The following is a 15,239-nucleotide window of genomic DNA, read 5'->3' on the forward strand; positions in this document are numbered from 1 at the left end:
GGCAAATAGCCACAATGGCAGGGGGAGGTGGGGTGTCGACCTAACCTTTTCCTCTGCTCCACTTGCACCACTCACTCGCTTACGTTCTGCCCTATTCCTTAAAAGGAGTCACGCTACCTGTAGTTACCCAGGCAACGACACGGACATTAACCCACATTTCGAGACAGCGTTGCTCAACGGCTCCCAAAAGCTATTGATTTGCGAATTAATGGATATTTGGTGTTTTTTTTGACATTTAAAAAAAATATTTTTTGGCCTGGCGGGGGTTCTCGTTGGCCTGCCTGCCTGCCAGGCCTGTACTATTATAGGGGAAACACTGGAGGGGTATGAGGTCATTGACAGGTGACCAAATGAAACAGACCATTACCTTGATTAAAATTACAGATTATTCTGGGTTTGAAAATTGTAGGAAACATTTGGGATAATGTAAGTACACAACTCAACAAAATATATAACATAGGTCTGTTTTTTTTTTTTTTTTAGACATTTTAATGCGGAATAGTTACATATTATACCTTTTAATATTTCTGTTAATCAATTCATTGTTTAGTATATAAAATGTCAGAAAACAGCAAAAAGCATCACAATTTCCCAGGACCCACTGTGACGTTTTCAGATTACAGCATAATAGGAGGAAAGTCTCACATTAGAGAAGCTGGAGCCAGACAATAGTCTAACTCAAGGTGATTTAAGTGATTTGATAATCACTTAAATGATTATCAAATTGTTGTCAGTACATTTTGTGTTGATCAACTATTAATATCATCACTACACACTGAGCCTGCTTATCAGTACTCTTTTTGATACACTATAGCTTTGTAAATAAAAGGATGAAAGCAGTTAACAGATATTTTTAATTCTAGCAGAAATAATACAACAAAAAATTGTGGTAAAATGTAGTTTCTGTTTTAATAAAAATAAAATCTATTCAATGAGAGTGTAGATTAGCTGCAGCAACAAAGAGGCTAACAGCAAAATATTAATATGTATTTGTTATGAGGCTCCAAACTACAGCACATTTTGTGACTCTTACAGACAATGTGACTGCAATACAGTGATTTATTGTCCTGGTTAAGGGTCTTGTCTTTTTCTTCTCTAGGTCACATCCGGGACCCCAACAACCAGGTGCAGGTCGTGAAGAACCTGCGCATCTGTGTCAATAATGTGGTGACGAGCCCAAGCTCAACGTCGGCTGCGCTCAACCCTGCCCAGCGCCGACTGCTCAATGAAGTGGTGTTATCCTGCCAGCCACAAGAGAATGGTGTGGCCAACGTGATCACAGCAGGAGACTATGACCTTCACTACAGTGGTAAGGACAGTGGTGTGCATTAACAAATGGTTAAGAGGACATGTCAGCATCTGCTTTTTGACAGTATTTATTTTTACAAGTTAAGTACTTTATGTAATGGGTCTGCTCTAGTCTCACTCAGCATATGAGCGCTGGGATCAGCCCTCCACTGACTGCTACATTCTGCTTCAATTGTTTTCATTGTTACTGTTCATTATAAACAAAAACAGCACAGCACTACAATTTCATGTAAGTGGATTTGCAGTACAGAACAGATTAAAATGAACAATTTTGAATGGTCCTTAGATAAGAAATGGTTTTAAAATTAAGACCTGAAATGATATTAAAAAGTCTGCAATGTGTTTCCCACAGGGATGAAATATTTTCCATGTCATTTCACCAAGTTATTCTAAACACTTTGAGTTGAGTTTTGACTATGAAACAGCAGGGGCCTCATTTATAACCGTTATGTATGCACAAAACAGGGCATGAATGATCTGTACGTCACTTTCCATGAAAAACTTAGGATTTATAAAAATAAACTTGATGGGAGATTGTGCGCACCCATACGGAAACTCTTACCTAGGCATACAAACATTTTAGAGACAGGAGAAATTGGCGACGCAGATAGTGAGGTGGTGAATTGAAGCCAGATTGTATAATGATTCCTCTCGCACATTTATTTTCACTTAATATCAAACATTAATTATAGATCCACTTTATTGTAAACATTCAGCAGTGGTACATGTGTTTGTGGTAGTGAACCATAACTATTCCATAAGCATTTTTCAATTTCAGTGCTGCTGAAATGCCAGGATGATGTCAGGATGTGGCAGGCAGCAGGATTCTGGAAAGTCTGACTTGCCTTTCCTTGATATTAAGCATGAATATACTGATTCCTTTTCCCCTCAACCACATTAACCAACTGATGAAATTTTCATCATCTGTTGTAGAAATCCAAGATTATATCAAATAACTTTAAAGAATTGCAGAACAGAGCGCTAATAGATTTTTGATCATATCTTTTAGCACTGTGCACATATCACCAAGTACGATTTTAATTTTCATATATTCACATACATTTTTGTTTGTAAAATCGCTGCAGTGAACACGACTGTGCTGTCAGGTGCACAGAGTGTATTGGAGACACCGTGGTGGCTGCCACACACACTCAGCCTTCTTTGGTCACCTCACCCAGCATCTTCACCACCTGCTCTCATGTAGGGACTGTGTAAATTAGAGAAACACCTGTATGCTGAATATGGAGGAAATATAAATGAATGCAGTGTTTATTGTATTTTAGATATTGAGTCTGTGGTCTCATCAGTCATGCAGGCTATGTGTCTGTATACAGCAGATGCTTAACAAACACCAAGTAAGCTTTAGTGTCCCCATGCCTCCACTAGTCCATACCCTACAGTGTGCAGCAATATGCTTCTTGGCATCTATCTTCATGTCTGACCACTTTGTTTAATATCAGGAATTGTTTCATTTGTTGCATCGACTGCATTGAGAGCTGCTGCAGCTGTCAGCCTCTCACACTTTCTTCTGTTTTTAATACTGCTGCCGTTCTCCACAGAAACAATGTGTACCTCAATATTCATGAAGGCTTTTGCATTGACCATTTATGGGTAACTGTAGAGGTGGAAGGGGTGGGATATGAAGTTTGTCCCTGGATTGTTATTTCCAAAGGGAAAAATTCATGCGCACAGTTTTATAAATCATATTTTTTGGCGCACACCATTTTCGGCTTTTGTGCGTATGTGCACTTTTGGTATGGATCCTATGCATTGTTTTTAAATGAGGCCCCTGGTTACTCAAACAGGAGGAAGTGCATTTGTTGGGGACTATTTTCAGCAGTGGATGAATCCACATCTGTACTTAAGTGTGTATTTCTATATTTCAGATTCAGACAACTTTATTTATCCCAGAGGGCAATTCAGTTTCACAGCCTACCCAGTTCACATAAATAAAATAAAATAAATACAACATGGTCTAGCAGCAGCATTCAAACATTCACATCAACTATTTTTATGTGCATTTTGAAGTATTGCAGTAAAAAAGCTTAATGGAAACGCCAAAATTCAAAAAAACTTTGTCAATTTTGCAAAAGCACGCTTGAGGTGGATTTTTGAAATGTCAAAGACGAGTTTATGCGCAAAAGGGGTAATGGAAATGCATTTGTCGAATAAATAATGACGTAGGGAACGTTTAACTCGCATGACTGATCAGCTGTTTCTGCTCTCGGTGTCTTCCAGCCTCTCCAGATAGCGTGAAGCATGGCCAATACTAGCTGACATGAAAGAACAATGACAACTTTCCCAATTGAAACAAATTCCTGAAGATCTCTCTTCATTTTTCTGTTGCCAAGGCAATATAGCTATTTGTTTTGTTTCCAGTTGGCAACTTTCTTCTACTCTGTTTACTGGCAGTTTATTTAAGCCTATACTACTGATGCCATCTATTGATGAAACTATGTGTTGCGTAGCCTAGTTTATTCGCTTTAAACCAGTTGATGGAAATGCACCTAATTGGCATTTTCCTTTTTGCGCCATCTCAAAAGTTCACTTAAAATTATCTTGCGAATCTAATGGAAACACGGCTAGTGACAACAGGTCAACGAATGGTGCAAGAACAGCAGGGGACACACTCTGGCACCCTCAGGTTAGATTTGGCCAAAGTCATGGGATTTATGAGGATATTTCACAAGAAGAGTACTCTGAAATCCTTCTCTCCAGTTGAGAGGGAGAGAGAGAGAATGGGAGGGGGGTATGGGTAAAGTCAGACCTGTCAGCCCAGGTCTGAAATCATCTACATGCCTGTGACAGAAGCCCTTGGACTACGCCACACTCCAGTTACTTAAAATTAGGAGCCCACATATAATTTAGGAGCACACTGAAAAATGTGCTCATACATACAGTTTTAAGCGCTACTCTTTTGCTAACTACTCCTATCAGGTTGGTCAGAAACACATAATAACACAGATAACTCCTGAAGCTTCTGAGTTTTCATCAAAAGCCGTTGCCATGGCAACACATTGTTCGCCACAAAGTACGAAGCTGTTTTTAAGGGGCTAGACATGCTTGAAAAGTCACAACACATTGCACAGACATTACAGGTCTTAACGTCTGTAGTATCGTATCGGTGGCTGGAATGAGTGTGGCAGAATGGCTCTACAGCACCCCCTACAATATTTCAACGAAGCAGCCCCCGCGCCACGTTAAACCTACATGTATGAAAATAGGTATACACATGTATCATGCCAGGACGCACAAAAAAGTCTCTTGGACCCATAGCTGAAACCCAACAGGAAGTTGGCCATTTTGAATTTAGTTGTCAATTTTGGCGATTTCGCATGTCTTTTTTTAACGAACTCCTCCATCATAACAACTTCAAAATCAGTGTGTTATCTGGACTAGTTTGTGATCAAAACTTATTAAAAGATTTAGTTATCGTTGAAGCGTGTGGCTGTGGCATGGCGTTGAGTTTTGATGTTTCGCCATTCCAGAGGAAATTGCTATAACTTAAGTGTAAATGCTCCAGTCTGCCCCAAACTTTCCATGTTTGATAAGAGTTCCAGCCTGAACACGTCTACATGACTATATTCAATCAGTAATGCAAACCGGCTCCATAGCACCCCCTATGAAATTTCAAGGAAGCAGCCCAAGCAGCAGGTAAAATAGTGGACAAAGGAAGTGATGTTTATCTCCTTCTTGCACTGTCTGAAAACAGCCCGGGTCTGAACACATCTACATGCGAGTGACAGAAGCCCTTTGATTGCGCCACGCGGCGACGTACGCAAGGGTGCGAGGGCCTGATCATCGCTGCTTGCAGCTTTAATTTTCATCAAAGTTTACTGAAGAAAAAAAAAAATGAAAAAAGAAACATGAAGAGTCAGGCAAGGTTGGAAACAAAGCCCCAGGTTAGTCAAGCTTATTTGGAAGAGAAAACAAAGATGAACAGTAAAATTATTCCCCAAACAGTTTACAGACCCACTTCCTGCTTTAACTTTAACCTACTGTACTTGTTGTATTTATAGTTGTGTTCAAAATAATAGCAGTCCCACATCACTAGCAAGATAAATCACTGTCATTGTTAGAATTTCAACTTCTACACTGCAAGTAAGTTTCTAGAAGGTTTAGTAAAGGTATAGAAAACCAACAGACCCAACAGGCATGACATGCATGCTGCTGATTCTGTGAAACTGAATTACTAATTACTGAAAGGGACGTGTTCAAAAAAATAGCAGTGCTGAGTTCAATTAGTGAGGTCATTTATTATTTGAAAAAAAATTGTGTTAAACAGGTGGCCCTTATTTAAGGATCAAGGCAACTGACACTGCATATGCTGGCTGTGCATTTGTCCTTGAAAAACAGAGTAAAATGGGTTGTTCAAGACACTGTTCAGAAGAAGAGCGTTATTTGATTAAGAAATTAATAAAAGAGGGGAAAACCTATAAAGATAGGTAAAATGATATCAAACTCTTTAAAATGGCAGCCAAAACCAGAAAGGCGAGGAAGAAAAAGAAAAACGACTATTCGAATGGATCGGAGAATAACCAAAATGGCAAAGGCTCAGCCAATGATCAGCTCCAGGGGGATCAAAGAAGATCTAAGATTGCCTGTGAGTACTATAACAATCAGACGACGTCTATGTGAAGCCAAGCTACCAGCAAGAAGCCCCCGCAAAGTCCCATTGTTAAAAAAAAAAATACATGTGCTGAAGTGGTTACAATTTGCCAAAGAACACATTGACTGGCCTAAAAAGAAATGGCGAAATATTTTGTGGACTGATGAGAGTAAGATTGTTCTTTCTGGGTCTAAGGGCCACAGACAGTTTTGCAGACGTCCTGCAAACACTGAATTCAAGCCACAGTACACAGTGAGGACAGTGAAGCATGGTGGTGCAAGCATCATGATATGAGGATGTTTCTCGTACTATGGTGTTGGTCCTATTTATCCCATACCAGGGATCATGGATCAGTTTGAGTACATCAGAATACTGGAAGAAGTCATGTTGCCGCATGCTGAAGAGGAAATGGGTGTTTCAACAAGACAATGAGCCCAAACACACCAGCGAGCAAAATCATGGTTCCAGACAAACAGAATTCAAGTAATGGAGTGGCCAGCACAATCCCCGGACCTTAATCCCATAGAAAACTTGTGGGCTGACATAAAAAATGCTGTTCATGAGGCAAAACCAAGAAATGCAGAGGAATTGTGGAACGTAGTACAATTGTCCTGGGGTGCAATACCTGTTGACCAGTGCCAGAAGTTGGTCGACTCCATGTACCACAGATGTGAAGCAGAAACCATCAGAAACCATGGTTATGCAACTAAATATTAGTTTATGATTCTCAGGAAAGTTGAATCTTCAAGCATTTCTTAGTTTATACAGCATATTTGTGAGTTTGTAAAAAAAGATGTCAACACTGCTATTTTTTTGAACATTGACTTTCTGTAAAATATTATCAAATTCAATTACTTTTTCCAATTTTCTTGCTTTGAAATAGAATGTGCAGTGTCCCCAATGCATTTGTGTTCATTAAAGTACAATTTATTTGAAGCATTAGGAGGTTTACTCACCTTTTTAAACACACTGCTATTATTATGAACATAACTGTATGTGCACACAGTTTTTGTGCGCTATGAGGGATTAATAGTGATGTCAAGAGTGTTCACTTTCTGTTTGACCTCCAAATCAATCAGTTCCAAATCAACCTGTCGGTGCATCTCTGCCTATGCACTAAATCATTTGTTCATTTTAAGTATAAACACATAGAAATCTTACAAAATATGTAAATATCATAATAATAATGCCAGATAAATAATATAATAATAATGTGGGAAATAGAGTTGGATAGAAGTGCAATCTAAATACTTCTGAAGAATTCATTTTTTTCATAGAATTACTAATTGGTATTTTGCAGTCAATCAAACTTTTTAGCATTTACTCTGTAATAGTAATATATTATAGATATATAATAGATATAATGAAAGCCCCAGTGACATTCGATGAATTGATTGTAGGCTGTCTGTAACAGACCTCTAATCCTTCTCCTCCCTGATTTCCCCTTATTCATCTGTAAATGCCCTTGAAGGAAGTGGGATATTGCTAACATCAGCCCCGGCTCTCTGTTTCCACCTATCAGATCACTCTCTTAAAGCTAGCACCCCCTGGTACAGTGCCTGGAGAAAAACACTGTTGGAAGTCAGCACCTCCAAGCCCTACACAGGTATCACTGTCCTCTGGTTGATTTGTGGATAGCTGTAGTCCTCTCATCTCTGTTGCTTTCCCTCTAGTTTCCAGTTTCTGCACTGTCTAGTAGGTGTGTCTGCTTTTTCCTTAAAGGTGGTGGATCCCTCTGTGTGTAAATTGAGATTGCCAGAAGCATGAATAATAACTGTCTATTTTGGACCTGGACCTTGTCTTCCTATGTGTCCCCTATCCATCACTTACCAATGAGCCTTCTGTACTTTTTAGTTCCCAGGAAATGCTGCCTTTGAGATCACATCCAAACGTCTCTGATGCAGGAGAGATCTGAATTCTGGGTCTAGTTTCAACTTGACACGACAGACACTGTGCTTTTTGTGACACAGAGTTTTAGAGTTCACCCAAAATGCAATGAGTGCTTGATCCCTGATTGCAGCAGTTCTACTGCACTACTACTTGCACTATTGTGCAATATTGTCTGAGTGGCAGCTGAGCTGTAACAGTCCCAGTGTGGAGCAGAAAGTGAAAGAAACAACAAATGATGATGAAACAGCTTGTTGAAGAGGTTGGCCCTTATCAAAGATGACAGCTATACTGTGGTCAAGGATCAAAGGATTTCTCTCACTGAATGGGAATGGGAGGCAAACACACCGATGCCAGTTGGCACACTCCTGTTGTAAACTAAAAATGAAAGTAAACTCAGGGACGTTTTTCAAAATGCGTATAATAATGCTATTATTGCAGTTGTGGTTATATAGTAGAATAAGTATGGAAATAAAAAAGCATTTTATGCTTCCATCAGATGATTGTAGAGAGATAACAGGAAATGAAGGCAAAGAGAGACAGATGGGGAACGACATGCACCAAAGGTCTCTGGCAGGTCTCAAACCAGAGAAATTTTAGTCCATAGTATGCGCCTCAACTGAGGCTTTGAGATTTTGTCCAACCCATGTTTATTACAGCTTGAGTATGTAAACAGTACTTCTTGTGGTAGGAGCCTGGTTGGACCATGCAAGTAGAAACCTCAGTATTTTTGGAAAATGCTTATAAACAGCCACTTTTCTAATGTTGCTTTTCACATATGATATTAACATTTGAGATGATGAATTGTGTCCTTTTTAAATTATAGCCAATATGTGTAGGATTAGGTAAGTTTGTACTTTTGCCCAATCTTGTGCTTGTATTGAGAATGACACCGTGCCAGATAGCAATGCAGGCTGGTAAATCTCCCTCAGATCTCACTCTTGGACAATAAGATAAATGGGTTGAATGCAACACATAGACTGCACCAATATTCAGTGGGATTGTTTTATCACTCAACAAGCAAAAACTTGTACCTTAAAATAACTTTTAAGGAGCAGTTACATACAGTGGCTTTAAGACAAAAATGCTACAACCTACTTAGCCAAGCATTTTATCACAGTGTCAAAGTCACTTCACAGTAACTGGCATGTGTCATTCTCCTGTGTTTTAACATAAAATCATAAACCAAATTTAAAAAAAATGTGAGAGATGCTGACTGTTGAATGAAATCCTCTCTCATTTTGTCTTTGTGTTTCTAGCAACCACACCCTGGTTTGAAGCCTACAGGGAGAACTTCCTGCAGTCAATGCCTGCTTCCGACCATGAGTTCCTCAATCACTACCTCGCCTGTATCCTTCTGACGTAAATCTGGCTGACACTGTTGATGACAAGTCAACATGGTCATTTTTGTAAAAAAACAAAAAAACAAAATCCAGTTAGGTGAAGCAGTGTCCTAGCTCAGTAGGTGCATTTGAGGGGGGTCCTTTAATAGCCAGTGTGAAGACGAGGAATGATTACAGCGAGGAAAACCTCTTTCAGTGTTCATATGGGCACCTGACTGTTGTTTTAATACACACTTAAAAATTGTGAACCTGTCTTTTAAGGAGAGTGGGTTTTCCCCAAAAGTTTATTCAAAAAACTTCACTTACAAAATGCCACGCTGGTCAGTGTATTCAATGTCATTTCATGTGGTATTCTGATTGGTTGGTTTGTAGATGTCAGTTGCAGCAGCAGTCACATTCTGAGAGTTTGGAATAAAATTTCTGACACTATCAGGATTTTGCCTCAGGCTGTCTTTGGTTGTCAAAGCTCCACCTAGGTCGTTGGTGCACGTGTGTGACAGTGCAATCAAGGACTACCAATTTGGATTGATCACCAAAGATTTTACCATGTTTATCTCACAATTCCCAACTTTTGTCTGTGTAAAGGGGCCTTATGATGGCCACAAATACAGATCTAGAGTTTATGTTATCAAAAATAATCAAAATTTTTTGATTATTTGATTTGTCAGAAAAATTAGATTATAAGACAGAAATTATCTTTTAATTTGTTCAGCCCTACCATGAAGTTTTACTGTACATGAAAAGCTGTTTCTGCTACAAATACTGTCATTTTACAACATGATGGCTTAATGTCTACATGTAGATTTAAAGGCAAATAACAACTATACTTACATAATGTTATGTATTTCCTGTTAATTTAGGACATACCATTATTAGTTATTATTATTAGTCTTCCAGTTACATAGACCCTCCTGATTTAGAGCATCTGCTCTCCTCTCATGAGTCTACATGGTTTATAGTTGTTTCCTTGACATCCTGGTCCTGACAGGCCTGCTGGTGGTGTCCTCCACTGAGGCAGTCCCTGTGGAGCAGTTCCTCAAGCTTTCCCAGGAGCAGCACCGGATTCAGCACAGTGGAGAATACACTAACCCGAAGTGGTTTATCCCTAACACACTCAAGTACTACGTCTTACTGCATGACATGAGTGACGGGGATGAACAGAGGTATTGGCTGAAGCTTTAATATGTAGATGTTTACGGTGTTTCCCACAGAATCAGATTCTATTTGTGTTGCTAGCTGACTGGGGGGGGTGGCCAAAGTGGGGGCACTGACTTATACAGGGGTGGGGGGAAGTACGAGCACGAACACACACTCACCCACATCTGAATAGCATTAATTTACCATTTTTGTCTCCACTACTCATACCTATTTTAATTATTAACATTGCAGTGTCTTACATTCCTGTGTTTAAAGTTTAAAGGTTAAATAGACCTACCAATCACAACTCAACAAAGGGGCACCATACAAATGTAATATAAAGCTTCTATACTTCATTCCTTAAAGAAATTGTACCTCCAAAGGTAGGATACATACAAAAAAAGTATAAAGTGCAAAGAAAATTAAAATAAATATGCCTGTGTGGGCAAATTATTTATTTGACAAAATTTTGCAAAACTTAAAATGTGCCACATTGTAGTTGGTTAGAAGAACAGACACTCTAGTAATCTTACCAACAGAGAGACCTGAACTCACACTAGCTTACTTGACAAAAAAAGATACACCCGTCCTCACATTTCACGTGCTGTACATCCCTCCAGTCTCAAGCTGGCTTTCAACCTCTGATTGACTAGCACTGACTGCTGGCTGCTCTGTCCGACTTTACTGTTTTGGATTTCTTTCTTTTGTTGAAGAAATCCTGAATGTTCTGATTTATTTTCATGCTGTAATAGTAGCATGACGCATATATCTTGCACAATACATTCAATTTTGTATGCATGAATGAATGCAACATGCAAGACTTACTCAAGCCTACAAAGTACACAAGAGGGATGGACATAGCTAGTGTTAGCATCATTGACAATAACCAAACTATGACAACAGGTTTACTAGCAAGCTGAGATGATGAGGAACCTGCACCACATTATCATGAAAATCAAAAAAGATGGGGGAACCTTTTTAGCTTACTACAGCTAAAACTTTTTTAACCATTGGCACAGAATGTGTATCAAAAATTCTACTCATATCTTTCAGAGCGACAAGTAGCGAGACAAGACCAGTGTAACACATGTAGCCTGGAAACCCTGGAGACTTCTGAAAGTGTGGTTGACTGCTCCACTTCAAATCAAAACAAGATCTTGTTTGTGTTATTCTTTAGGTTTTTGACAGGCTAGACATTACTCTGGCACATTACTGCCTCTCAGGTTTAAGACTGAATTGCACCTATAAATGAATTGTAGTTTAGGATAATGGGGTGGCACCTGGGGTGAACAATCAGATTCCAGGGTTGGCCTGTGCCACCTCAGGCCACTCCCTGGACTGCCCCTGCTGTTTGGGAGTCTTTCAGAGAGAGAGAGAGGGAGCGAGCGCGAGAGCGAGGTGTGCAGTTCTAAGAATTGAAAATCAGTTTGTGGCAAGCCGCCACAAATGAATGTATGGGAAGCACTGTATGTAGATTTCTGCATTTCTGCCAGTTTGTTCTGTAGTAGGCAACTGTTCAAGATACCATTACACCATCTAAAGTTTAGTAACATGAGAATTATTTTCTTAGCATCATTGTGGGTACAAAGGGGTGACAATACTGAAATATCCCATATTGTATAGTTTAGCCTGATGAAGAGCTTTGAATGACTAGATGACTAGTTTTTTGGATTTGTATCCTTGTTGGCTGCATCTTTATTTACATCAATGATTAGAGAAAATCATCAGTGTTGAAGATGTTCCAATAATATATAACCACTGCAGAGTGAACATGTTTTTTTAAAAAACTGTGAATGAATTTGGAAAACAATTGGTCATGCTGTTGTGTTTAAGTAAGAGGTTTAGCAGAGTCTTTGAATGAACTGCTTCGTGTTTGATCAGTTTTCCTCCTTCTTCTCCAGGGCAGATACTGTGTATGAGGATATGAAACAAAGGTATGGTCCTCAGGGCTGCTATCTGTTGAAAATGAACTCTCGTACCTTCTCAGCTGAAGAAGATGAGCAGATTCCAGACCCCTGGAGTCAGTACCTGCACAGAAATAACCTGCATAACCAGGTAAGCATTGTAGCTTCCTCCACATGCAGTAACTGACCACGGTCCAGCGCCATCAGCTGTTCCAACAATAAACTTCAACTTTGGAAAAAAAATGCAAAGCAAAACAAAACACACCGTTTACACCTGGTATTAACATGCGCCTTGGGTGATCCAATCACAAGTGGACAGCTTTAAATACGTCTTTTCACACCTGTTATTAACATGTATCTCCACATGCGTCTTGACTGACCACTTGTGATCGGATCTAACTTCCCTGCTCTATATGCAAATAAACACGTTCATCATCTCCATTTCCAAAGACTAAATTTGTTCACTTTTAACCAGCGGGAGGACCGGGGGTCTGTGTACCCTCTGTCCAAAGCTGTGTTCAACTTGTTTGATAACAGGATAAACAAATATACAATGCATTGTGTGCCCCCTCACGAAAATCAAATGTCTGTCCTATTGATTTGCTCTAGCGCCGCATCAGAACACACACACACACACACACACACACACACACACACACACACACACACACACACACATATATATATATATAAATTCCAACTTTTTCCTGTAAAGTGGCGTACATCTCTTTCAAGCCCTGTACCATGCGTACACAATAGTTACAAAGGAGGCCAAGGCGCAAGTATCATTAGTCTATAATGTATAATATAGTCTATAATGTTATTACTCATGAATGTGCCTTGTGTTAACATGGTTACCCCTATTGCAGGATATGCTTGATGATCTGGCTCCAACTCTTAAAAGTTCTGTTGTTGAGAACGATGTCAGTGCAGCTGAACTGGACTGCCACCACTTAACAAAAAAAGGTCAGTCAATTCAAAAGCTCCCTTATATACTAACTTTTGTTTCCTCTTCTTCCTAGACAGCCAATAGCTATCTTCCTGAATATGGAATTATTGCCATAATAATCAGAAACTGAATGCCAAATTTTGAAATGTAATCACTACTGAATACTTCATGTTGAAATTTAAGTACCACTTAATTTATTATTATTTATTATTATTTAACAGCTCTCTGAATTTATGTGGTTAAGGTCTCAAGTCACTTTCAAGTGGAGCAATTTCAAAAACTTAATTTCTAGTATATATTTATATTTAAGTTCAGATTTAGATTCAGAAAAATTAAAAAGAATATTAAAAAGCTGTATTCAAGTGGCTCTGTGGTGTTCTGTCTGGTATTGGTCCCGCGTTAATGTTTGTAATATCTTTGGAAATTCTAAGTCTGGACTTATTTTCATCTGAGTTGTAGTCAGTTATTGCAGCTGGGCACTGCTCTGTTATCAGAATCTCACTTTTGTGGTCTGGTGCAATCTTGCAGCATGCTCCTCTCTCCCTAGCTAATCTATTCTGAGGAATACATTCTTTCTGGTGATTACTGATTACAAAAAGTACAAAGAATCAGAATTGGCTTTATTCACCTAGTATGTCTAGGCATACAAGGAATTTGACTCCAGTTTGTAGTAGCTCTCAATGTTCTCACAGCAAAGTTTAAGGCTGTGACACATTACCTTTTCAGTGTTAGGCTGTATTCAGACCAGATCAGGCATTGCAGTGCACTGCTGCAGGGTTACGCGGAGGTGTGTGGGGGTATGGGGGTGTGGGCGTTTGTGCTCTAGAATGTAACCACTGTGAAACAATCAGAAAATAACGTTTTATTGATCTTATTCACTGGCTTTCTTGCTACTACCGCTTCAGCCACAGTAACATTCAGTTGCATTTCTCCAAAAGTTGACTCTGGCTCAACTTTCTGGCTGCAGTCCGGTGTGGTGCCGCTGCGGCTGAAATGCCCGCAGCTAAAACGCACTACCCCCATTCTAATGAATGGAGGACTGGATTTTTCGCAGCAACACCTGATTTAGTCTGAATACGGCCTTACTCTCCTTTGGTAGTGTCTGATCATCACATAATAGAACAACTGGCTAGAACTGGTAATATTAGAGAGACCACTAGATGGAAAAACACTAGGAATAAACATGCACACTGAGACAGGTATATGACAGTGAAAGCTGGTGTAGTTGTCATCATTAAAGATGCAGTAAACAGCATTTCAATCTATTGACATAAATAGTGGTAGGAAAATGCTTTTCTGTAGCTTGCGTTATATAGATAGAAATAAAATAGTACAGGCAAATAGATAAACTGGATAAACTGATACATGAAAATTAAACAGCGGGAATAGTTGTTTGTCTCTTTTAATTCAATTCAATTCAATTTTATTTATATAGCGCCAAATCACAACAAAAGTCATCTCAGGGCACTTCTCACATGGAGCAGGTCTAGACCATACTCTTTAATTTACAGAAGGACAGGAGAAGGATGTCAACATGTCAGTATGGCCCAAGGGGTTTCCTGCGGATGAGAAAGCACAAAGAACTTCGGGGAAGAAGTCAGTCAAGTTAGTAATATGCATTAATGATAAAAGAATGCATACAGATGGAGAGGAGGAGGAAGAGGAGAGAGGAGCTCAGTGCATCAATGAAAGTCCCCTGGCAGTCTAGCCCTATAGCAGCATAACTAAGGGCTGGTCCAAGGCGAGCTTGGTCAGCCCTAACTATAATCATTATCAAAAAGGAAAGTTTTAAGCCTACTCTTAAACGAAGAGAGGGTGTCTGCTCCCCGGACTGAATCTGGAAGACGGTTCCACAAGAGAGGAGCCAGATAGCAGATAGATAACCACCAGTAAGCCTGCATTTTGGGTGCGTAGTGCTCTAGTGTGGAAATAGGGTACTATGAGCTCTTTAAGATATAATGGTGCCTAACCGTTAAGGGCTTTGTATGTGAGGAGAAGGATTTTAAATTCAATTCTTGATTTTACTGGGAGCCAATGCAGCAAAGCTAAGATGGGGGAAATGTGATCTCTTTTTCTAGTTTTAGTCAGTACACGTGCAGCTG

At 39.5% G+C, this 15,239-nt stretch overlaps 1 protein-coding gene across 2 annotated transcripts in view; it reads left to right on the forward strand.

The window, feature by feature from the left end:
• Positions 1-15,239, forward strand: part of trappc8 (trafficking protein particle complex subunit 8) — an 86,376-nt gene that overhangs the window by 10,964 nt on the left and 60,173 nt on the right. The window contains exons 2-7 of one of the 2 annotated variants that reach the window (XM_044362006.1): positions 1,100-1,309; positions 7,440-7,523; positions 9,064-9,153; positions 10,136-10,310; positions 12,186-12,339; positions 13,058-13,154. In XM_044362006.1, coding sequence (XP_044217941.1) covers positions 1,100-1,309; positions 7,440-7,523; positions 9,064-9,153; positions 10,136-10,310; positions 12,186-12,339; positions 13,058-13,154 — 810 coding nt within the window. The remainder of the gene's footprint in view (positions 1-1,099; positions 1,310-7,439; positions 7,524-9,063; positions 9,154-10,135; positions 10,311-12,185; positions 12,340-13,057; positions 13,155-15,239) is intronic. The other variant, XM_044362007.1, reaches the window with a different exon arrangement.

This window comes from Thunnus albacares, chromosome 9 (assembly GCF_914725855.1).
Source record: "Thunnus albacares chromosome 9, fThuAlb1.1, whole genome shotgun sequence".
Taxonomy (NCBI): Eukaryota; Metazoa; Chordata; class Actinopteri; order Scombriformes; family Scombridae; genus Thunnus; species Thunnus albacares.